This window comes from Petaurus breviceps, unplaced genomic scaffold (assembly GCF_028583685.1).
Source record: "Petaurus breviceps papuanus isolate PSGF00001 unplaced genomic scaffold, PetGlider_PUasm1.0 90903, whole genome shotgun sequence".
NCBI lineage: Eukaryota > Metazoa > Chordata > Mammalia > Diprotodontia > Petauridae > Petaurus > Petaurus breviceps.
The window spans coordinates 15,574,489-15,601,171 of NW_027187376.1; the positions used below are offsets into that span (position 1 = coordinate 15,574,489).

Here is a 26,683-nt window from a genome sequence, read left to right on the forward strand (position 1 = left end):
ACACACACACACACACACACACACACACACACACACACACACACACAGCAGTTACTAAGTCTCCTCTTAAGTCCATTATTCTGTATAAATCCTTGTTGAAGATCGGAGGATCAGTCAGATAGAAGCATGGGCCTTGAGGCAGGAAGACTCAGGTTCAAATGTGGCCTCAGACATTTCCTAGCTGAGTAACCTTGGGCAAATTCCTTAGTCTATCTCTGCCATAGTTTCTTCAACAGTAAAATGGGGATAATTATTCCTCCACTCCACCTGAGTCATACACAAAGATGATCCTTTCCTTTATCTTGCCATCACCCACAAATGTGTTATCTCTGTGTTCAAGAATTCTGAAATCCCTCAACTAAACTATAGCTTATTGTCTTTTATCTATGATCTATCTGCCTTCCCTTACAAAACACTCTATGTCCACACCATGACCTCTAATCCCTTTCCTTAATTCCCAGGTCATTTCCTAGGCACTTTTCTCTTTTCCTCAATTTGACTCTTTGATGAACCAATTCAACTCCACACTGTCCTTTCTTGAATCCCTGACCTCTCTATCATATTGCTGATGGTACGTGGCCAAGCTCAGCCTTGGATTACTCCCACCATTCACCACCTTCACTCCTATGCACATGCTGCTGAACAAAGAAGAAAATCATGCAGCCATTCTGACTGGGTCCACTACAAAGTTATGTTACAGGAGCTCCACTGGGTCCTTTCTGCTGCTAGGCAATCCTACTAAACCCTCTCATATCAACTCAGAATCTTAACCTCTCTAGGAACACTTTCAAACCTTTTCATCCCTTCTCAAACCTCATGGTACCCCCTCCTCCCACTCTCTCATCTGAGAACCTTGTTTGATATTTTACAGAAAAGAAAATTGAGGGTAATTGCCATGAATTGCCTTTTTTCTCCTCTTCCTCATCTCCTATCACTCACATTTCTCCTGCCACTATCTGTCTCACATGATTAATTGCTTAACAAAACCAACCCTGCTACTTGTTCCAAGTGATCCCATTCCAGCCTGTCTCCTCCAACAGATTGCCCCCTCTGTCATCCTCTCATTACCATTTATTTTCAACTTCTTCCTCTCTACTGCCTACAAACATGTCTATTCTGAGAAAACCCTCCCTTGATCCTTCCATTCCAGCTATTATCATCTATCTCCCCTGCCTTTTATAGCTAAAGTCCTGGAAAAGTCCACAACAGGTGCCTTCACTTTCTGTCCTTCCACTCTCTTCTTAATTGACCCTTTACAATCTTACTTCCAATGTTATCATTCCACCAAAAATGCTCTCTCTCTCTCCAAAGTTACTAATGGTCTCTTTCTGGCTAAATCAAATGGCCTTTCATCAATCCTCATCCTCCTTGTCCCCCTTGCAGCCTCTGATCATCACTCCTTGATATTCTCTTCTCTCTAGGTTTTTGGGATGGCACTCTCTCCTTCTAGACTTAAAAGCCTATGATTCTATGATCAGGTGAAGGGAATGGCATGTTTGGGAATGGGAGGGGAGAAAGAATGGGAAAGCTCATAAAGCATTTGGGGGGATAGTGATTGTATTTGTCTGGTTAAAGCAGAAACTTTAAACAGAGCTATTTATTGTTCAGTAATTTTTTTGTTTGTATCTGACTCTTCATGACCATGGTTAGAGTTTTCTTTACAAAGATATTGAAGTGGTTTGCCATTTCCTTCTCTAGCTCATTTTACAGATCAGGAAACTGAGGCAAACAGGGTTAAGTAACTTAGTAAATATCACACAGCTAGTAAGTAAATGTCTGAGGCCAGATTTGAATCCAGGAAGATGAATTTTTCTGACTATAGGCTTGGTACTCTATTCACTATATCCCTTAACTGCCCAAGTGGAGCTACAGTGAAGGAGAAAGGTCAATTGTTGCAATATAGCAGAGGTCATTAAACAGTAAACAAACAAGTATCTGCTATATGCCCAGAACCATGCTAAGCACTGGATTCTTGAATGCCATGCTAAAAAATTTGACCTTTTTCTTGTAGAGAAAGAGAGAGTCCACTTAAGGCCTTGGTCAAGGTTGAAACACTAATGCTATGTTTTCAATGAATCAGGTGGTGACATGAAGGATGGAATGGAAAGCAGAGAGCCTGGGGGGCAAAGATGATCCCTAAGATTCCAGATCCAAATCCTGTCTGATGTATTAAAACTAGTTAAGAGACTATTACAATTATCTAGCATAAAAACTCAACAGAGAACATGGTGAAGATGAGATGGGGAAGGGCAGAAGATAACTTTTAGGTTCAGAACCCAGTGATTGGGATAACGATGGTTCTACTGATCACAATAAGGGAATTTAGGGAAGATGGATGGGTTTGGTTTTGGACATGATGATTCTAAGGAAATGGCATGATACATGAGCAGATGTCTGTCATGCAGTTGGAAATCCAGGATTGAACTTCTGTTGTTATTTTTTATTATTAGTCAATTGTTTTCTATGCCACTAAGGTGCAGGTAGCTTATTAACTGGCATGATTGAGATAATATCCCTAGATTGACTATGCAATATTTCTAGTTTCTTTTCAAGAGCTCTTAGGACATAGTAAAGAAAATAGCCATACCTTCTTCATCCATCTAGCCATCCACTCAATAAGCATTATTGAGCTGCTATTAGGTTTTGGGCATGGAGCTGGCTTCTGGGAATATGAAGATAAAAACAAAACAGTCCTTTATACAGACTAAAGGTCCCTGGACCCTGTAATCATCACTCTTATCATATTCTCCTAAAGACAGTTTTATGTATATCCTTCAAAAGACTGTGAAGGCTATTGGGCAGTGGAGACTGTTTTAAAGAAAAGACAGCTTAGAAGACAGCTAGAGTGCTATGCCTGCTTAAATAATAATGCTCAAGCAACAAATAGCAACAGGGTTTCCTGGCTATTACCATTTCAGTATGGCCTCAGGCAAGCTGTTTACCTTCTCAATGTCTCCTTCCCTCTATCCATAACAGAAGATATTTCTTGCCATGGTTTATCTACAAAGGATCCCAAGGCATATAAATTATGCTGAAATTATCAGATAAAAGGTGAAAAACAAAGCATCATTTCCATTTTCCAGGGTAAGTTATGAAAATGGTAGATGTCATTATCTAACAGTATTTATTAACCATGCTACAAGGACGTGACATTGTGCCGGCCACTGCACAAAGCAAATTAAGCAAACGTTCTCCCAAGGAGCTTATGCATGTTTGCTTACATAGATGAATAAAAACTGTTGTTAATATATTTTATTGGTTATTTAATGTGAATATGTAAATAGCCCCATTAAGAAATCTTTTGTATTTTATTAATTCAGTAGTTAAATGATTATATTTCACCTTAAATGGAAATAGGGTTTATTTATTAGTATATACCTTATAGTTTATAGCCTATGAGATTTATTTTTAGCATTCTGGTTTCTTTAAAAGTTAAGTTCACTCCCCACCCCCCACTGGACTTTTTTTGTTCTGATCTGTTAGCAAATCTAAACCTCATTATCTTAGAGAAGTAATGAGACAAAGAGGTCTATTCTTCTTCAGTGCACTTGCGTAATTCACATTAATGTTAATGGGAGTTGTACAGGCATATTAAGGGGAGAAGAGAACCCTAATTAAACAAATAAGCCTTTGGTTGGCACTCTACATGAGCATTTTTATTGTAATAAGTATGAGAAAATCATCTTGCTGCTTTGGACAACCATAAACACAACTACAGAGTAATCAGGATTACATGGCGGAGGAGGGGGAGGTGATGAACAACAATCAGGTTTTTAAATGATTTGAAAAACAAGCTACCCTTACATTTTCATACTAATTAACTCCATCCATGCCCCAGCCCTTCCAGGAACACACACTCAAAAACAGGTTAGTACTATAAACAAACATTTGCCTACATGTTTGACAGCTGAAAAGAAAATTATTAAAGTCAGATAGCAAAACAAATTCTGTGCATTCTGGGCACTTCTAGCACCACCCAGATCTCCCCCTCATGCCTTCTGTGAGTGCACCATCAGTCACAAAATTCTCTTCCAGTTAAGAAACAAATGCCTAACAAATCATTGCAAATTCACTTGATCAGAAAGTAATCTGCACTTCAGTGTTTTAATATACCTTTCTACATTTAATTCCATCATTTCCCACTGTCTGCTCTGCTTAGATAAATCTCTCTGTTCTTCAAATTCTTCCTTTCCTTATCTATCCACATTATGGCACTAATTTCCCTCACTAATGCTTAACTTTGCAAATCAACACCAGCTAGAATGTATAATACATAAATATATAAATATTATCAGCTATCACACCACTGGGCTTAATGGAAGTCAATATCTGTATATTATACTATCCACTCTGCAATTCCATTATAGGCCCAACACTGCTCATCATAAAAAGTATCATTCTGAATAAAGGCCTATAATAGTAATAATGAAAAAAAGGGGGTCATTCCTCTTCCCAACTAGAATGAAAAATTAAAATCACTGAGGCACTTAGCTCAAAGGAAAATTGGAAAATTAACAAGATGAAGAAATGAATAGAATCATGGCTTGTATTGTAAAAAAGAAAGTAAATAACTTAAGATGGACTGTGAAAAGACGAAATTCAGAGTTTCCAAGGAGGAAAAATATCGAGCAGAAGCTAGCTAAAATTACAAGGTTCTATATTTTTATATCCCCTTCAAGCACAGACAACCATGGACAGCAGTATATAGGTATACACGTGATAACTTTTGACATGCAAATTTATTGGAAGAGGTAAGGGAAGGAGGATAAGGCTCATATATTTCTTGCAAGTTCAATACACAGAGCCTCCCTATCCTAAGGACCCTGAGATTCAATATTTTTCTGAATCCAGAATGAAGTTAAAGTAAGAATTTCCACACTATAATCACAGTCCAGTTAGGATTTCATTCTTCATCTGAACCTTCATCTATCAATATGGCCTATGTTTCACAAAGCAAAGTGTTCCTAACTATAGTCTGTTGGCCTTTGGCCTTGTGGAACTGGCTATTAAAATTTCATTGGCATGGCTACATTAGCTGGCTTACCCTTCATACCCATAAAGCTGAAGGACTAACCCAGAAATTTTACAACCACTATCTGGAAAAAGGTAATGACAGTGTATGTCACATTATATTTATTATACACCAGACTGTAACAACCACTAAGGGATCAGGATATGGAGAAGAAATGCATGACAGATGTCACAGTCCCTAGTGGTTTCAAGGTTTAGTCTTAATCTAACCTAATTTAAAAATCAAGAGAAAATGTGTCTTTGTGTGAAAGGTATATTATGAGATCACTTCATGGCAGTACAGTACTATATAACTGATATTATATACACACACATACATACATGTATAACTGATATATTGAAATGATGATTGTAAGGATTTATATTCTATCCTACAAATCTGTTGGAGATTTTTTTCAATTAATTATTTTTAGTTGAATAAGTACACTGTCATATCATCTGTAAAAAGTGATGATTTTGTTTCTTCTTTGCCTAGGCTTATTTATTGCATCTATCAATATAATCATATGACTTCTGTTGTTTTTGTTATGAATATGGTTGTTTATAGTTTTCCTAACATTAACTCAACAATGTATTTTTGGTATAAATCTAAACTGGTCATAGTGTATAAATTTTTTTTTGGTGATGTGTTGCTTTAATCTCTTTGCAATATTTCATTAAAAATTTTTTTTGAATCTGTGTTCCTTAAGTAGACTGGTCTATAGTTTTCTTTTCCTGTTTTGATTCTACCTTTTTGTATCAAGATTGTATCTGTGTCACAGAAGGAATTTGGTAGGATACCTTCTTTTAGTATTTTCCCAAACAGTTTACACAATGTTGGAATTAATTGTTCATTGAATGCTTGATACAATTCAATTGTGAATGCCTCTGGCCCTGGAGTGTTTTCTTTGGAAGTTCATTTATGTTTTATTAAATTTGTTCCTCTGAACTTGGGTTGTTTAAATTTTCTATTTTAGGTTCTATGAATTTGGATATTATATTTTTGTAAATACATATTCATCTATTTCATTTCAGTTATTGGTCTCATATAGTGTAAACTTCATTTGCATATAGTCAGGCAAAATAGTTTCTAATAATATCCCTTATTTCTTATTCATTTGTTGTGAACTCTCCTTTTCCATTTTTGATAGTGGTAATTTGGTTTTCCTCTCTTTTCTTTTTAATCAAATTGATTAATCAGCATTTTTATATAATATTAATAAAACCCACCAGGAAGAGATGGGAAGAGAAATTCCATTTAACATTACTACAAAATGTAGAAATTACTTGAAGTCTACCTTGGAAGATACACACAAGAACTTTATAAAAAGAAGTATAAACTACCAGAGGATTACATTATAGAACTAGAAAAACTAATAATGAAATTCAAAGGGAAACAAAAAGATCAAGAATCTCAAAGGATATAAAAAAGTGGGAATAAAGTAGGCCTAACAGTGACTGATTTCAAATTATACCACAAAACAGGAATTCTCAAAACAATTTGGTATTGCTTAAAGAATAGAGAAATGGATCAGTGCAACAGATTAGCTATACAATTTATTGAAGCAAATGCATCTAGTATTCCTCAGTATATGATAATTACAAAGAGCCCATTTACTGGGACAAGGACTCTCTAGTTGACAAAAACTGCTTGGAAAATTGGACAGCAGTATGGAAGAAATTAGATTTAGAGCAACATCTCACGTCTTATACAAAGATAAGCTCCAAATGGATATCTGACCTAGACATAAAGGGTCACATCATAAACAAATTAGAGAAATGTGGAAATAAATTACCTAGCAGATCTATGGATAGGAGAAAAGGTCATGGCCGAATAAAAAGGATAACATAAGATAAAATGGAAAATTTTGACTGCATAAAATTAAAAAAAGTTTTTGCACAAACAAATCTAATAAAGCTAAGATGAAAAGTGAAATGATTATTTGGGAAAAATATTTGCAATACGTTTCTCTCATAAAGGTTTCATTTTTAAGACCTATGAGGAACTAATTCAAATTTGGAAGAATAAGGACTATTTCCCAATTAATAAATGGTTTAAGGCTACAAATAGGTAGTGGTAAACAAGCCAAGTTATCTATAGCAATATAAAAAGAAATGCTACAAATCACTATAAATTAGAGAAATGAAAATTAAAGCAACTATGGGATTCTACCTTATACACATCAGATTAAAAAAGGTGACAAAATATGAAAGTGATAAATTTTGGAGGGGCTATGAGAAAAGAGGGATATTGATGAAATCTTGTTGGACCTGTGAATGGTTTTAACCATTCTGGAATGCAATTTAATTTGGAATTATAAAAAAAATACTTAACAGCAGATGCCCTTTGATTCAGCCATAACACTGCTAGGCCTACATATACCCTAAAGAAATCAAAGAAAGAGGAAAAAGGTCTTATTGTACAAATATATATACTTGTGGTGGCAAAAACACTCAAAACAAAACTGAAACCTAAAAGGATATCCATCAATTGAGGTATGGTTTAATAAATTGTGGTAAATAAATGTAATAGAACAGAGTTGTGTTGTAATAAATGAGGGAGTAGACAATTTAAAGAAGACTTTATGAACTGATGCAAAAGGAAGTAAACAGAACCAGAAGAATGATTTATACAATAACATCGAAAAATACATAATATCATTAATAACAATAACTTCCAAAGTTGTAAAAACTTTGATTAATACAATGATCACACATGATTCCAGAGGACTGATGATGAAATTTATTATCTACCTCTTCATAATTTAGGGGGTAAAAAATGATATATGGTTTTATAGACAACAGAGGGAATATGTTTTACTTGACTGTTTATATTTGTTATAAGGAACTTGTTTTCTTTTTTTTTTTCCCCCAGTGGGAAGAGAGGGTAGAGAGAACATAGGTTTCCATTAATTAAAAAAAAAAAAAAGAAAATAGGTGGAAGGGTGTGACAGATATGCATTGTTACAAGCACTTTTCAGATGAGGTCACTATATTATTAGTTTTACTTAATTATTTTACTTTGTTGCAAGAGAGTTCTAACAAAGGAGAGATAATTTGTAAAGGTTTGCAGTATAAAAACAACACATCTATAAAACGTTTTAAAAAGATAGTACAATTGAACTAAATACTGCAAATATAAAGTCCAGGGCCTATTTCTACCTTGAAGTCTGAAAATATTTTCTCTAAGAAAAACCTTCATTGTCAATAGAGTAAAGCTCATTTTATCATTGTGTTCAGCATTAGGAAGTTTTAACTATTACTGTTAAGTAATCCAATACACTTTGGAAATTACCAACTGCCTTTTTAACATCTTAAATTAAATGATGACTTGTAGCCATCTTAGAAATGAACATGCCCCAAACAGTTTATTATCTTCCATTCCAAACCTCCCTATCCTACCAAATGTTCTCTTACTGTTGAGGACACCATCATTCTCCTATTCATCATCTAGGCTCACATCTTTGGTTGACTTTCTGCACTTACTCATCCCACATGTCCATTCTGTTATCAAATCTTGTGGTCTTTCCTTTTACACATCTATACACATCCGTCTCACTATTCACATAGGCACCACTCTTGTTTCGGCTCATCATTTCTCACCTGAATGCACTTCTGGACTTCATCAAATTCACCACAAACTCATGTTCCCCAAAGATCACATCAACTTAGAAATTCATACCTTCTTATTACTCCTTTTCTTGGGGCCCTTTCTTAGCTCATATTGGAGAGGGTAGAGGGTGGATATCTGAAATTCCTCCCACTTTCTCCATTTAATTAGGACACCTAGCACAGACATTTCATAATTTCCTACCTGACTCTACTCTTGCAGACTTTATCGTGTTCCTGCACTCTCTTCCCCTCCTACTCCCACCACACTTTTCACCTTCTTTTGGTTCATAAGCTGCTTGAAGGCAGGGACTGTTTTATTCCCTTCTTTGTATCCCCAGAATTTAGCAAAGTACCTGGCACATTGATTGACTAGGCTATCACCTTACCCCTGGATTACTACAATAGCCTTCATTTAGTCTCCTTGTTGGTGCTCACCAATTGGAGAATGGTTGAACAAATTAAATTAAATGAATATAATAAAATACTATTATGCTGTTAAAAAAAAAAGAGAATTCCTGAAAAATCTGGGAAAATTTTAAGTGAACTGCTACAAAGTTATACGAGCAGAACCAGAAGAATTTATTCTACCACACGAGTATTATTAAAATGAATGATTTTTGAAAAAAAAAAAATCTCCCTGACTTAAGTGTCTCCAATTCTAATCGAGCTTCTACTCAGTATTCAAAGTAATTTTCTCAAAGCAAAAATCTAACCATGTCACTCTCCTACTAAATAAATTCCAGTGGTTCCCTATTATCTCTAGAACCAAATACAAAATTTTCAATTTAGCATTTAGGACCCTTCACATTAGACCCTTTTCTATATTTCTAATCTTCTTATACTTTGCTCTCTTTCACTCATTCTATCATTCTGTTATATTAGCCTACTCATACTTGCTGGCCCCAAGACCTGTAAAGTCCCATCTTTACCTCTTCCCCCTCCTTGGTTCTCTGCTTCTTTTAAAACCCAGATCAAACCTCACCTTCTATAGGAGGCTTTCTGGGCTCTCCTCCATCCCACCCTAAAATATCCACCTTCTGTGATGTCACACACATATGTATAAATATACACATACACAAATATATGTATACGTGTGTGTGAGACACACACACACAGAGTTACTTGCATTGTCTCCTCCAGTAAAGTGTAAGGACCTTGAAAACATCCAGGTGACAGTGGATAGAGTGCTGGGAGTTCAAATATGGCCTCAGGCACTTATTGACTTTGTGTCCCTGGTCAAGTCCTGTAATGGGAATGTAAATTTTAAAGATCTTCCCTGCCCCTAGGCTAAAGTGCACCTGGAGCTTGGGGTGGGAGGCTTGTTTTTCAGTAGATACTTTTTGATTGGCCAGTGAGTCAATAAGGTTGTTACATTCTCTGAGCCAGGAGAAGGCTATATAAGCCTTGATGTGAGGCTTTGTTTTGGGGCTCACTTTGAGAAGTGTTCTGTGATTTGATCTGAATTATGGGAAGCCGTTGTCCAGAGCCCCCTGGCTTTGAAAAACCCAGATGTTGAAACCCAGATGTTAATTTGGCATGGATGTAATGGTTGGACAGTTTGGAAAGCTGTCTATTTGATCTGTTTCTGTCTTGATAATTCTGCCTGTATACTTTGAAGTTTGGGGTGCTGACCTTTTTCCCCTGAACGAGGTAAACGATATATGTTTGACTGATTAAAGTAAGCTTGTTAACCCATTTTGAGGTGCTTTCCTTTAACAAAGCAGATCTAAGAACCTGTGTTGGCAGCCACCCTGAGGAGGCTTGGGGTGCTTGCTGCTACAAGTCCTTAACCCTTTTTGCCTCAGTTTCTTCAACTGTAAAGTGAGCTGGAGAAGGAAATGGCAAACCACTCCATGACCTTGGCGAAGAAACTCCCAAATGGGATCATGAAGAGTCGGAAATAACTGAAAATGACTGAACAACCTTGAGATCAAGGACCGTAATTTTCTTGGTATTTCTGGCACATAATGCTAAGTAAATGCTAGTTGATTGACTGACTGAAATGGCATGTTTTAGGTTCTATACATTAATAGATAAGGAATGACTGAACAAATTTGGTTGGGTATGTCACTGGCATTGTAGCTTGTTATGATAATTAGGAATTGTCCAAACCAAAGAGAAAGAGTCATGTGGCTATGTTATTCTCCTAAATCATAAAAGACTGGAAAGGAAAGAATGTATTACTTTGTTTTAAGAAAACTCAACATGTTAAAATTGAGATTTATATAAAAATTAACCCAGAATTTGGCTCTTCTCCTTACAAAAGGTTTCAAAATAGAGTTCCTTTAAGTAGAAGTTTGCTCTACTTATAAGGAGAATAATTTCTCATGGAAAAGTTGGATCTGAATCCAGCTTTTTGTGGCATCAAGTGAAGTATGACTATACATTCATCAAAGATTAAAAAAAAAAAAGAAAACCAAAACCCTGTGAAGTTTCAACCCAGACCTCTGCTTTAGAAAGCAAAATTTAGGCCTTTTTGATATAACACTGCAGAAAAATCTTAAAACAAGGTATCCTTGGCATATAACCATGCTTTGCATTCACTTTTTTTTTTTCCAGGTGGCCCTCCTGATTGTCCTCATTGACCATTGACGTTCCTGATTGATTTTCTCTACAATGTCCACATGCCAAATACCTTCATCTGCCTTCTACATCTCCCCCTTCCAGCTTCTTTTTATGGATTACCTTCCCCCATTGGAATGTAAACTCCTTGAGGGCTAGGACTATTTTTCCTTCTGCCTTTTTTCGTATTACACAATACATTATAAGCACTTAATAAATGTTTGACTTGACTTGAAAAGAATCATTAAAGTAATCACACCAGATACTTGTGTATCTGGAAGGAAGACCCACATGGCTGTCAACCAAGCTCACCATCTGTATTGCCGACAATGCATTGAGTGCAGATTATATACTAGCTTCAGCATTTTTACTGAGTTGATAACATTTGTGCTAAAGTGGACATAATCAAGATTATCTTTTATTTACTGCTTTGAGCAGTAGTGACAGGAAGTATCTAGATGCAGAAAGGGAAGCCTTTTATGGAACTTCAAATATGCTAAATACTAAAGATGCACCTGGTTAAAAAAAAATGCAGTTGAATTGCCTCCCCAAAACAGCTTGGGGAAATCACAGCAGTAACCCTTAGGCAGGGTTCCTTCCCTTGGGAGGAAAGGCCACCAGTCTTTTTGCCCAGTACGCAAAAGCATTAAGTATAGGTAACCCCAGAGGTCACCCAGCAAATGTCTAACTGTCCCCTAGGGTTATACAGCTCTGAACTAACTTCCTAAGTATTTTTGCATATTTCCATCAGCATTTTTCATTCTTTGTTTTTATACATATCAACAGATGGGCAAAAGTTTGATTTCCCTTATTAAGTCAGATAAATAATTTAAACATTTATATGTATACACACATACACACACACACACACACACACATACACTACTGAGGGCAAAAGAAATGCCAGCTCCAGCAATCTCATTGTAAATTACTCTTCTCCACATACTCTAAATTCTAAGCAAATTGTACTACTTGCAGTCCCCCAAACCCACTGCTCACTCAGAATCAGTATCTTTGCTCATGCTGTTCCCCTGGCTGGAATAGACTCCTCCTTTCCGCCTTTCTCCTGTTGAATTCCTATCCATTTATAGAATCCCACAGATGGAAATGAATTCACAGGTTATTTGTACCTGAGCAGAAATTACCTGACAAAGCTGGTCATCCAACTTCCACTTAAAGGCCTCCCATGATGGGGAATGCCTTATGAAATCTGCCTTCTCGTACTTTAGGGAACATAAAATTTATGACTCTAAGGGCCCCAAGTGATTATCTAGTTCAATCCTCTCATTTCATAGAGGAGGAAACTGAAGTCTAGAGAAAGGATAGTGATTTCCCCAGATTTGTTCAGTTAGTAACAGAACTAGGATTCAAACCTAGGGCCATTAAATTCAAATCTGTGACTCTTTTCTTTATAAGATGGTAACCACTGCTCTTAGTTCTGCCTTTTGGGGTCAAATAAAACATATCCAATCCTTCTCTCACATGAAAGCCCTTCTAAATATTTGGAGACAATCTTGTCTCCAGTCTTCACTTGATAGAACATTGAAAGAACACCCATAGTTCTTTTGATTTTGCATGTTGTCTCCCTTTAGACCATGAGCTCCCTGAGAACAAGGACTGGGTTTTTTGGTTTGCTTGTTTGTTTTATGCCTTTCTTTAACTTGGCACAGTGCCTTACCTGTAGTAGGTACTTAATACTTATTGACAAAACAATTGACATGGTCTCCAGTCTTCTCACTATCCTGGTAGCTCCGGACTCACTTCAGTCTGACGATGCTTATGAGTTGAAAGTTGAACTGAACTGAATGTGATTACTACAAAGCGCCTCCAGAAACTAAGAAGAATGTTCCATATACAATCTGACGCAGGACAGAGGACGGTGAAATTACCTCCTACCTAATTCTGGAGACAATTAATGCCTATCTATATTCATGTAATCTAGGATATCCTTAGCTTTTTTTTTTTTTTGGTTGTCAGGTCAAATTCTTGACTCATACTGATCATTTCACTAAAATTCCCCCTTTTTTTTTTTAGCATGTACTGCTGTCTATCCATGTTTCCTCTTCTCATTTTTGTATAATCAATTTTTGGAACCTACCATAGTACTTCATATTTATACCTATTCTATTAATTCTGGCTCAGAAGTTCTTAATCATTTTAATCATGTTCCCTTCTGGAAATCTGATGAAAATTGTGAACCCTTCTCAGAAGGTTTTTTTTTTTTTTTACATTTTACATTTTTAAAATGTATACAATAAAATACATGGGGTTACAAAGAAAACCAAAGGTCAGTGAAAATGAAGATGTCAGTTGTTTTTTTCTAATCAAGTTCCTGGATCTCCAGAAATCTATCCAAAGACCTCTTTGGGGTCCATGGACCCCAGGTTAAAAACTCTTGACCTAGTCAGTTGAGGCTTTTTGGGATCTGGATTCTGTTATTTAGTGCACTAGCTCTTTTTTTCTTTATGTGATCTGCAAATCTGATAAGTATGTTATTGTTGCCTCATCTAAGGAAATGACAAATTCAACGTTAGCAGTTAAACTCCGTTGGACAAGGGGTTATCCTTGAAATGTCTTCCTTGATCTTCAAATAATCTTTCACCTTGAACCTCATGCAACATTTTGTACTATGCACATAGACTTGCCATGAGTATTTTCTATCATGGATATCTGTGTTTCTGTCTCAGTCCTTAAGCAGTTAATAAGCACCTACCATGAGCTGAGCAGTGTGCTAAGTCCTGGGGATACAAAGAAAGTTAAAAGATGGTTCTTGCTCTTTAGGAGCTCATGATCCAATGGGAGAGACAATATGCAGATAAGCTATATGTAGGATAGTCGGGAGGGAACACACTAGAGTTATGGAAGACCGGTTATTGAAGTTACTGAAGTTATTGAAGGAAGTCAGAGGAGCCAGTAGGGAAAGAAGAGGAGGGAAAGCATTTCAGGCAGGGGAACAATAAGTGAAAATGTCCAGTCTTGAGATGGATTTTCTTGGATAAGGAGCAACAAAGAGGATCATGCCACTGAATTGCAGGGTCTGTGCCGGGGGAGAAATATGAGGTGTGAGAAGACAAGGAAGGTAAGGGGGTATGTTATGAGTGCTAGAAGATTCTGGAGGTGACAGGGAGCACCAGACTTTATTGGGTGGGGAGGAATGGGTGACACGGTTAGAACTACGATTTAGGGAGATCATTTTGCTAGCTAGCTGGAGGAGGAACTGGAAGGGGAGAAAATGGGGCAGGGAGACTGAATAGTGGGCTATTGCAATAGTCCAGGTGTGAAGGGATGAGGGCCTGCACCAAGATGGTGGCGTCTGAGGAAAGAAGAGGGTAATTATGAAGGTCACACAGACAGGTCTTGGCAATAGATTGGATATAAGGGGTGAGAGAGAATGAGGAGTTGAGGATGACATCTCAGTTGCAAGTGTGGGTGACTGGAAGCATGGTGGGGCCCTCAACAATACTAGGGAGACTATAAACTCTATGAGAATAGAAACAAGGAAAAGGACTGTTACCCAGAATCTGGTGTGATCTTATGTCCGAAGTAGGTGATTAATATCTGTTGAATGCTGAATCCCAGTCTACTTGTGTCTCAATTACATTTATGGCTCATATATAGTGACCTATACTGGTGACAGTCGAAGACAAGAGTAGCCCTTATACAATCAGCACTAGATTGAAGGTCAATGGGACAAGTGGTTCGCAAACCAAAGATTAACCCCATGCTAGGGAACTATAGCCAAAGGAGATTCTTGTGCAGTGGTGGTTGAAATTTAGCTTCTGTCTTCTCCACACAAGCATGTTCCCACATCATGATCACATGGCTTATTTTTCCCAGGCACATCCCAAGACCAGCTAACAACTGAATGGACAAGAAGAACCTTACCCTTTAACAGAAGTGATACCTTTAAATCAGGATGAGGAATGGGAAAGGACTTTCAACCCAAATTCTGTTCTGCTATTGCCAATTCAAGAAACTTATTCCTAAAGATTCTATCTGGTATTTCCCTTTACTGGATTCAGTTTTAAAGGTAAATATAAAACATTAGGCTCTGAGTAGCTTGGGTGTTAATCACTTAATGTAACAACTGACAGAGTCAACTCAATCATCTCTAGAAAAATAATACCCAGTAAGGGAAAAAAAGAAAACATTTTAAAAGACATATCGGATAAATAATATCAAAACTCTCTATCTTAGTACAGCAATTTCATTTTCAAAGTGCTTTGCTAGCATTAATAAATTAATTTTCTCAATACTCTCAAGTTAAAAAGAATGTGCTTTTTAAGTCATAATTTGTGGAGGCCATAAGTGATTTGCCTATTACTTGCATTTCAGAAGCAGGTACATAGCTGCTAAGAGGACCCATCCTATGGCTATTTTCATGTGCATAAGTCACAACAGGAAATCTTTTAGAAATAAGAGATTTTACCTTGATACATTTGGCTGTGGTCAGTTCATGGAACACAGAGTCACTCGATTCAATACCAGTGGTTTATTCTGACAGAAAAGTTGACCTTGCCTCCTAAAGTTCATGTCTCACTAGGAAGAAGCCCACAGAAAACCTGTTCATCATGGGTCAGCTATTTGCCCTGTTTCTTTTGTCTTCATTGATAGGCAGAATTTTATGAGACTTTCCAAAGGACTACATGTGAATTATCTAAAGGGGTTTATATGGAAACTAGGAAAGCAGAAACATACTGGATCATTAGAATGTGGAACATATGTAGAAATACAGATTTAGAAGCTCCTCAGTAGCTATCTAGTACATCTTCATTTTATAGGTAAAGACTACTATTTTATAGGAAATTGAGATCAGGAGAAGATCCATGATTTGTCCAATATCACATGGGCAGTAAATATAGGAGGTGGGATTTGAACTCATACTGTCCAAATTCAGTGTCCATTTTCCTTCCATTGTACCATGCTGTATTATTCTTATGACTGTAAGAATAATTTTTTTAAGAATTATTTTTCTTATGACTGTAGAAGATAGAAATTAAAGGGGATTCCCCTTTGAACTAGGTTAAGGGTGAGTTAATCTTTTTTTTTTTTCTTAATCCAAAAGAAGGTCACTGTAAAGCAAAGGTTCTCCTTAAAAAAGGAGAGGACAGCTTTTATTGCTTAATGAGATAATCTTTATACAAAGCATTTAGCATTGTGCCTGGAAGGTAGTAGGTGCTATATAAATGGTTCTTCTTTTTCCTTTCCCTTCTCCCACCCCAATGTCTTATCCAATTTGTGGTAGCTAAGTTTTACAGTGGATAGAGTCAGTCAGTGGTCTGGAGTCAGAAAGACTGGAGTTCAAATTCTGCCTCAGATACTTGCTAGTTGTGTGATTCTGGACAAGATACTTAACCTCTGACTGTCTCAGCTTCTTCAAATGTAAAATGAGGATAATAATAGCACCTACTGACCAGGGTTCCTATGAAGATCAAACAGGATAACATTTATAAAGTGCTTAGCTCAGTGTATGGCACATAATTGGTACTTAATAAAAACTTATTTCCCTCTTTCCTTCCCTCCTTCCTTCCTTCCTTCCTTCCTTCCTTCCTTCCTTCCTTCCTTCCTTCCTTCCTTCCTTCCTTCCTTCCTTCCTTCCTTCCTTCCTTCTTTCCTTCCTTCCTGCCTGCCTGCCTGCCTTCCTGCCTTCTGATCTCAGGATCAAAAATAAACCACTTTGTTTTCATTTAAAGCCTTTCCCACTCTGGGATCAACTCCCTCCCTGACACCCCGATCTTATTTTATATCATTTCCCTTATTCATGCTTTCTATAACCTAGCCAATCAGGCTTCCATGCTGTGCCTCATCCATGACACTTTATCACATCTTCATGCCTGTGATCAAACTATCTCCCATCTTTGGAATGTACTTCTTCCTTTTGCCTCTTAGAATTTTTATTTCCCTTCCAAATTTCAGTTCAAATAACATCTCCAGAATGAGGCTTTTCCTCATCTCCAGTAGGTACTAGAGTTCCTTCCCTCTTCATATATATTTATATATTCTATATGCTTATATGTTTACATGTTGTTTCCTCCTGATTGACTATAAGCTCTTTCTTAGTATTCCCAGGATCTAGTTGTTTTTAATAAATTCTTGGTTGACTGAGTCTTTGTATTCCTAGGGCCCAACTATGTGAACAGTTCAGTGCCATCAACATCACTGACTTTTACTAAGCATATTGAATTTGAAAATAAGAATATAAAAAATCCAACAGTGAAATATAATCCTTGGAATCAAGAACCCAAGTCCAAGAGAAGTTACACCAAAAAAAAAAATAAAACAACCAAAAAACCGGAACCAAAACAAAAAACCAATTGATCTTTAAAAAAATAAAACAAAACAAGTAAATATCTGAACAACAGATGAAGAAGGAAGAAAAATCTGTTGGCTGATGGCAACAGCTTTTGTGTCCTTTGTTGTTGAAAATGTGCCTGTGGCAGTAACTCCAATATGCTCAAAAAGATTCAGATGTAAAAGGCTATGCAAAACAAGTTGCTATTTTGCACTAAAGATAAAATCAAATACCTCCTTGGAAATTTTAAGTTTAATAAAATTATAGAGAAATCAGGAGTTAGTTAATCTCTGACAGAAATAGTTCAGAGAGTCTTGCGGTAGAGGTATGTAGAAGGGCAAGGCATCCAAAAGAGGGTAGACATCACTGTCCCTCCTCCAACTTCCCCAAGAAGAGACCTATGGCTAACACGGTTGGCCCAACATAAGCTTTTGCACCAATCTAGTTCCACGTGTATTTTCAGACTGTTTATATTCAACAAACATTTAATAATCGTCTACTATGGGCAAGGGTCTGGAGATACCAAGTCAAAAAAAAGAAAAAGTACTCATCCCCAAGGATTTTGTAGTTCACTTAGAAAAGATACAGTGTGACATAAATAAATAGAATTGAGGATGGAATATAGGCATTGAGCAGGCATGAAATGTGGACAAAGAGGTCTTGGAAAATAGGAGGGAGAGAAAAATTTCAGTTCAGGGAAATCAGTGAAGGCCTCTTCAAGGCAGTGATTCCCAAGCTGAATCTGGGAGGATGAGAAATTGGGATTTAAGCTCCTTGGGGGCAGGGCTATTTAATTTTTTTCTTTGTGTAAACACCAGCAGTGTCTTACACTAAGCTCACACTAAAAGACCTGCGTTTCAGTCAGGTCTCATGAAATGATGTTTACCCATGCCTCCTCTGTCCTGTACTTACAGAACTCATTTTAAAAAATACAAATGGAGGATTTAGCATTTATAGCTATTACCTAATGCCAATAAAATTTCAGGTTCCATACCTTTCCCCCTCTCCTTGATATTTCGGTGGATTCTATTTAGTGTATTACCTTAGCCAGTGAAGATATTTTGGGATTCCGATACTGTCATTCCATTTAGTAGCTATTTCCTGGATTCTGCAATTCTGAAAAGTGTATTATCTATGCTTTGATCCAAGTTTTGGATAAACCCAAATTCTGGAGTTAACTCCTTTGGAGTTAGGCTTATCCTTGTGCCTAAGGTAAATGCTGTTGCTGTTCTCACCTTTTGGTAACAATCTTAGTACAGGGCTTGGCACAAAACGGACAGATATTAAATGTGCATTGTTTGAAGAGTGAGTGTATTTGAAGCATGGGAGATAGTCACCATCAATGTATGGTGGTGGGAAGGAGTGAGTCAAGCTAGGGAGTTGTAAGAAGGCCAGTCTCACTGGAAAACAGAGTGACTGGGGGGTGGAGGAGGCAATATAAAGGAATTAAGGCTTGAAAAGGAAGCTGGGGCCATATTGTGGAAGAACCTAACTTCTGGGCTAGAAAGGTTTTATTTTATTCCACAGGCAACTGATTTTGGGGCAGGAGGAAGAGTATTCCCTGGGTATTACAAAGGCAAGAGAAAATAACTATGACTTCATATAGAGTTCTTAAAGTATCTTCCCAGTAATAGTTACCTTTATTATAGAGTATTTATGGCCATTGTTTTCAGGATGCATAAGTCACAGTCCATAAACTCTTCTAATTCCTGGGATTATGTTGCATAAAGAAGAGGCTCAAAGAGCAATATGACAAATGGATAGGAGGAGTCTATAGGAGTCTATAAATTGTCTATATAGTATATAGGATATAGGAGTCTATATACAGGAAAACAAAATCTCCTGAGAGATCTGGCTAATTTGGGACAGGTTGTAGGTCAGCAGGATCAGAGAATGTCACAGGGCCTCTAGGGGGAAAGCCATTGGATGTCTTTGCAAAGGGAGCAGGTTCCCAGAGAGGAATACTGGAAAAGATACACATTGGGCATAAAAAAAAAGACAGGGAAGGATGCTGGTATCAGTGGTAACAACAAAACTGATTAGCTGTGTTGGACACCAGATACCCATTCATTTGAACAGAAGTGGCATTATGTTTACCTACTTCACTAAAGAAAGGATTTTCAGTGGGTGCCTATTTGTTTAATAGCTTTTCTTCACCCCTTTCTCTTTGCCAACGGAGAATTCTGTGGCTGACATAATAATAAGAATAATAAAATTATAGCTATCATTTATACACTATTTTAAGGTTTACAGCACCGAAAGCATATCATTAAATCTGAGATTTCTTGAATAAAGTAGACCTTGTTATCTGGAGTTGAAGTCCTTTCTAATGGCTCCTTAAGCAGGATTTTTGCCAGTCTCTGACAATGGTACCATCAAGATCTCCCTTCAACTGAGAAAGTAGCTTCAAAGGCACAACTTAAACATTTAGCTAGTATTTGCCATTGCCAAAAGGTAAGATCTAAGCCAAAATACAGACCCATTTAATTAGAGATGCACGTTTTCCAAGGCAAATGAAATGAGGACATTTCATCAGTATTGAAATGAAGTGATATTAATTTCCTTTGCTAAGAAAGACTGTACCTCAACATGGCACCAAACCCTTTCTTCTTAACTTTTTTTTCAGGATCTTCATTCTCTTCTTTTTGTTTTTTCTCCTTGACTTTCAATTTGCCCTTTTCCTTTTTCTTTTCCTTGTTTTTATTTTTTTTGTTCTTCTTGGCCTTATTTTCTATATCCTCTGGTGTAGTGTTCCCCTGAGGGTTAGATTCACAATTCAGAACTCCTTGACCAGAGCGAGAGCTCTTATCAGACAGACCGTCTGCACAGAAAAAAAAGAAGAAAGAAGAAAAATCAATACAAATGGTTAGGGGCCATTTATGATGAGTAAAAAATTTAAAAAATATAAAATAGAGAACAATTAAAAAAGAAGCATTACAGAATTCTAGCATTTCATGGGGCTACCCTGTATACTTTTAAGAGAGATTGACTCAAATCTGGTTACTTCAAGCAAGGCTTGTTGTGAGATAGACAAAGCACTATTAGAATGGCTTATTTGCTAGTATGAAAGACCTGACATGTGATAAAACACTAATCTCTCTGAAAGCTGGCTTGTTAACCTTGATCAGTTCAGAAAGCCCACATGCTGGGAAGCAAACAGTTCGAGTTTATTTCGAGAAGAGGTTTTGAGTACTAATATAACCTAACTGTCTCTACCCAATTAATGCATTCAGTCCTTGGGATGATGCTGTTCCTAATGACTTGAAAAAAAAGAATGTCAGGCTAAGCATCCTTAGTGTTCCTACCCTAAGGATAAATGACAGGGAGTCCTTATGGGAAAGTGAGGGAGAAGATTTTCCCCTTACAGTTTGAACTGAAAAATAAATTGCAATTTGGGTTATCCAATCCAATGTTCTCTGAGCCAAAGGGCAAAAAGATCAGGAAAATTAATTACTTTTAATATTAGAGTTATAATTACAAGGTTCGAAACATTTTCCTCGGCAGTTCACTACTCATCCTTCTCCACAATTCCTAGATTGTCACGTAAAAAAGAAACAGTTTAAGAAAGTGCAGTGACTTACCTTCCTCTAAGTCTTCAGGTCCATCATAGGATTTGTCAATAGCTGCTCTGAAGCTTTCATTACACCCTCTCCCACGTACCATATGAGGACGAGGTCTATGGAAAGGAAGGTCATTTTTCCTGACTTCAGCTACTGCTGTTTGCAAACTCTCCAGGGAACTGGACTTTTTCAAACCCAGAGTAGGGCCAAAATCTTTGCCAGCAGGTTCTGGAAAAGAAAAAAATTAAAGTATGCAGAGTATAGATCTATATGTACATATAAATATAATTTATACCTATGTTTGCCCACAATTTCAATCAATGTGTCTTTCCAGGTTGTAAGACTTTCTCGCCTTTGTAACCCTGATCTCCCAAAGATACACCCCTTTCCCCCCAAAAAAACTTTTATAAAATCTTACTCTAATGGCCCTATTGTGGCCATGGGGGTGATTCTGGGTTCTGGATATCTATGCCTATGAAATGAAATTTCTGGTTTGCTCTACCATGCTGGAAAGACTGTAAAGACTGTGTCTTCTTTACAAGGACCAGTCTAGCTAATCAAAGAGAAACTCATCATCAGTAGATTTAGGCATGAAACCCATGAAAACAAAAGAATGTTCTTCAGTCTGGAGTGACCCCATTCCCCTTCTGCAGCTTAAGTATCGTAGTAGAAGTAAAGGAAGTGGAGGGCACTAAGAAACAGCTTTAGACCCTCAGGAAACATTAACTTGGTTGCTGGCACTCTAAATATGATCACCTTGTCCTGTGGATTAGGGGACATAATACTGGAGGATCAGAATTGGAGCACTCTTGACATTCTTGCTATAAACAGATATGTACCAGAAGGAAATTGCAGCTAAATGACAGGATGGCCTACAGGTTCTCTTGGGAGAGACAAATAAAGGGTTGTTTTTAACTTGTGTCCAAGGCAACAAGAAATACCATTTCCTGAGATGTTTATTTCTGTTTATTTCTTATTACAGTGCTTAGGAAATACTTGGAGAAAAATTTGAAATTTGAAAAAAAAATTTTGAAAAAAATTAGAAAAAAAAGACCAATCTCTCAAAATAATGCAGCTTATGGATCATCATCTGTTGGAAAGGTTGAAGAGACAGAGAATTTCTATAAGCTTAATAAGAACCTTCCAATTAAGTCACCATATACTTTCACAGTCTGATTTTTATGTGATGATGGAAATAAGCATGGATGGTTAAAGGGTGGTTGGAAAATATGCCTGAATAACAAGATATAAGAAGCTGAAGACCAGGGGTACTTACACCCTGAAGCCTTATTCCTAGACAGGATGAATCCTTCCTTGAAACAGAATTTGAAGGTACTAGGCATGGTAAACATTAAATAGCATTGTAAAAAAAATGAATTGATTATATTGTAACAAATAGGAAATAACTCATTAATGATATGGGAGTTATTCCCAAATCTGATATACAATACTTGTCCAGTCAGGCCACTGATAAGTTAAAGCCAAAGATCAAAATTAATTAAAAGCTAGAATAACAAATAAAAATGAGAAAATATAACATGAAATTTACAAATTCCAATATGAATTATATAAACAAGTTATTGTTTATGGGATATTAACAGAAGAACATCAATCAATACTGATTACAATGATTTAATAGATAAATTTAACCAATGTAAAATCAAATTGCTATAACAAGGAAAGGAAGGAACAAAGAGGGCTTAGCAAACATTTGACTTACTGGTCAAGTGGAGATACATGGCAGGTAATGATTTAAAATATTAACTAATTTATAAAATGTTAGGGAGAAGGATGATGAAGATACGAGCAATGTCACCCTATAAACCAAAAAGAAGCAATAAAAGGAAAAAACTAGCCTACAGAAAATCTGGTAAGAAACCCAGTGAAGCCAAGTCATTCTGAAATTGAAAGTAACACAATGAAAAGATGGAAAAGAACTATAAAACATTTTTTTTACAGCAAATATGTTCACCATCTAGGGCAGTGTAGTCATTACAGTTGAACAGAGCAGGTTAAGGTGTGGCTTTCATCAGAAGCTCAGCATTTTAATTATTTTCCTGGAAATAACACAATGCCTAGTCAGGCGGTTGAGTTCCATTATAACTTGGATGATCAAAAGTTTGACCTTGGCCAAGTCTTTACACCTCTTTGGGCCTAAATTTTCCTATCTCTAAAATGAGGGGATGGGACATGATTATCTTGAAAAAATATTGCAGTCTGAAAACTCCATGATATTATGATTCTGTGAAATTTCAGAAGTGCCTATAAAGAGTAAAACTTATACTCTCTGCAATATACTTCATGGCAAAAACATGTTATTTTTTATGTTTTAGTATCCCCATTTTTCTTCTTTAGTAAATGCCACAAAGAAAGAACATCAATCTAAAGAATGCTCCATGTGAAATTCCATGAACAGAATAGAGGGATGACTGAAAATTGAGAATTCTTGGTGCCACTAGTCAACCAATCAGTTCAGATTTTTTATAATCCATGGGCAAGAAAAAGTTTGGGAGTAACTGAAATGGAGGAAGATTCCTTTTTAGAAGCAAAACCAAGGACTATATATAGATTTAGGATATTAAAGCAACAGTAAAGATTTTAGAAATTTACAGAAAAGAATTCACATCATTAACCTATAGGGGCAGTTTGTTTTTGGAGGAAGAATGTAGATTAAAGACTAAGAAGTTATTGGTTACTATATCAACAGAAATAAATTATTTTGTCCATTAATTATTGTTCAGTAAATTATAAAATTGCCAAAAGTCTGAGTATTCACAGTCTAATCACTTCTAAAGAATATAAACATAGATAAATCATCTAAGATATATGTAATATTTTATAAAATAATGATTATCTATACCTTTGTATGGAGGTATCTTTTATAATATCAGAAATATCAATGTATGTAATTCATTGTAATAGATATTTATTAATTAGGGGCATATGGAAACTATTAACAAATGTTTGTTGGAACTATATGAATAAAACTACAAAAACTTTTGCAGAACTACAGACTTAAATAAATGGAAAAAATATTAACTGTTAATGGCTGTCAATATACAAAAAATGACAATGCTACTTAAATTCATTTACTTATTAAGTGCCTTACTAATCAAACTATCAAATTATATTTAATTGGGCTAGAAAAAAATAATAACCAAATTCAGGAGAAGGAACAAAAGGTCAAGAAACTCAGGGGAAATAAAGAAAAGTGAGGAAAAGAATAGGACTCCAGCAATACTAGATCTCATACTATAAAAGAAAACAGTGATTTTCAAAAACAAGTAGGCACTGGTTCAAAAAGAGATGTTGATCAATGGAATAATATATAGATCCAAATGAACCAAGTAGTCTAGTGTTTTATAAACCCAGTCCCCTAACACTGGAAGAAGGACTCACTATTTGACAAAAAAGCTTGGGACAACTGGAAAGCAGTCTGGAAGAAATTATGTTAGAGCAATATCTCATACCATATTCCAAGATTAACTACAAATGGGTACATGACTTAGTTATAAAAGGTTATATCATAAATAAATTGGACAACCATCTCTTGGATTTATGGCAGGGGGGTGGAGTTTATGACCAAATAAGGAATAGAGAAGATCACAATAGAAGATAAAATATTAATAAATAAATTTACAAAAATTATATAATTTATATATTTATAAATTAAAATTTATAAAAAATTAATTAAAAAACCAATTCTGATTACATGATTTAATTTAACACTTTTTGCACAAACTAAACCAATGCATATAAAACAAGAAGAAAATCATTGAGGAAAAAATATTTGCATATATATATTTATAATATGAAGAAATAAAATTTCAAATTTAAAAGAACAAGAGCCATCCCCTAATACACAAATGGTCCAAAGCAGTTTTTAAAGAATAAATCCAAACTATCAATGACCATATAAAAGAGTGCTCCAAATCACTGATAATTAGAGATGCAAATTAAAATAACTCTGAATTTCCACCTCATACCATAAGAAGGGCAAGTAGAAAAATGACAAATGTTGTAGTAGTTATAAGAAAGCCAGGAATACTAATTCACTATTAATGGATCTATAATGGTACAGACATTTTGGAAAGCAATGTAAAATTCTGACCAAAAAGTCACTAACTTGTGAAATGATGAAAGAGATGGTTTCAGAGAAACTTAGGAAGACATCATTTGAGCTGACACAGAATGCAGGAATAGAATCCAGAAAACAATGTATACAAAGGAAAACAATTGTTAAAGACTTGAGATCTCTCATGAACATAATGTCTATTCACCATTCTAGATTATTGATGATGAAGCATATTATAAACTGAACAGAGATGTAATGTACTCAAGATCCAGATTAAGAGGTATATTGTTGGACATGACCAACATGGAAATTAATTTTTCTTGACTATTTACAATTACTACAAGGATTTAATTTTCCCTTTCATTCTGTTGGGTCTACCTGCTTCAACTTTCTCTCTACTCCAATTCATTTTTTCATTCAAAATCACCAAAGTGATTTTCCTAAAGTGCAGGTCCAACTATATCACCTCCATACTCAATAAGCTCCAGTGGCTCCCTATCATCTTCAGGATCAAATACAAAACCCTCTGCCTGACATCCAAAAGCCCTTCATAAATGAGCCCCCTTCTGCCTTTCCAGTCTGCTTACACCGTGCCCCCAGACACACACTCATCCTTGATGTTCCACCAACAAGACATTGAGTCTCCCCATGCCTAGAATCCTCTTACTCCTTAGCTCCACCTATTGGCTTCCTTTAATGCCCAACTCTAGTGCATTCCCTCTTTTAATTATTTATTCTTCATTTTATAAATAAACTGTTGGCACCTATTTGTTTCTGTGTTGACCCCATCCCCCCATCAGATTACGATCTTGTTGAGGGCAGGGATTGTCTTTTACCTCTTTCTGTACCCTAATTGCTTAGAACAGTGCTGGACACATAGAGCTTAATATATGTTTATTGACTAACTCCCAAGGGAAGAGATGAGAAGAGGGTGTATAATACAGGATATCAAAAAAAAAAAAAGAGAAAGAAAATGAAGTGGAACATTAAATCATCTTTTTAAGATGCACAGAAGAGAACAGAAAGCCAGATAAACAGGGTAACTTTGAAAAGTACAGGCTGACTTTATTATATACAAATGTACATACATATAATATCATATACATATAATAGAGATATCTTGTTTCGTGTGTGATCCTTTTTTCTGTTCCCATAAGCACTTGCAAACGCCTGTTTTATTTAGTGTTTGATAACAATAGAATCAAAATAAAGAAATTTTGAAAAGATATGCTTGCTTGTTGATTAAGTACTTGCTATATACAAGGCACTAAAGATCATTCAGTCCACAAGTATTAATTAGTGAGGGCTTACGATGCCACAAGTGCTACATGCTAGGATATGGCATAAGAAGAAAAATAAAGTTCTTACCCTCAAGCATTTTCTAATCTAATATGGAAGTTATGATATGCACATAAATATGTACTCTTGATGGGGGACGGGATCCCAATAGGTTCAGCAGGAATTCTGATCTTATCTAAGACCAGAAAACCTGCAATATCTTCTGGAAAGAATTCAAGGTCTCAGGCTTAATTGGAGTGAGAGTTGTAGAAGTTCATTGTTACGCTTCTAAGA

At 36.1% G+C, this 26,683-nt stretch overlaps 1 protein-coding gene across 1 annotated transcript in view; it reads right to left on the reverse strand.

Annotated features, from left to right (window-relative positions):
- The window catches only part of PARD3B (par-3 family cell polarity regulator beta), a 1,344,967-nt gene that overhangs the window by 333,787 nt on the left and 984,497 nt on the right, over positions 1 to 26,683 (reverse strand). The window contains exons 16-17 of the mRNA XM_069075096.1: positions 21,058 to 21,264; positions 20,060 to 20,297 (exon numbers count right to left, since the gene is read on the reverse strand). Coding sequence (XP_068931197.1) covers positions 20,060 to 20,297; positions 21,058 to 21,264 — 445 coding nt within the window. The remainder of the gene's footprint in view (positions 1 to 20,059; positions 20,298 to 21,057; positions 21,265 to 26,683) is intronic.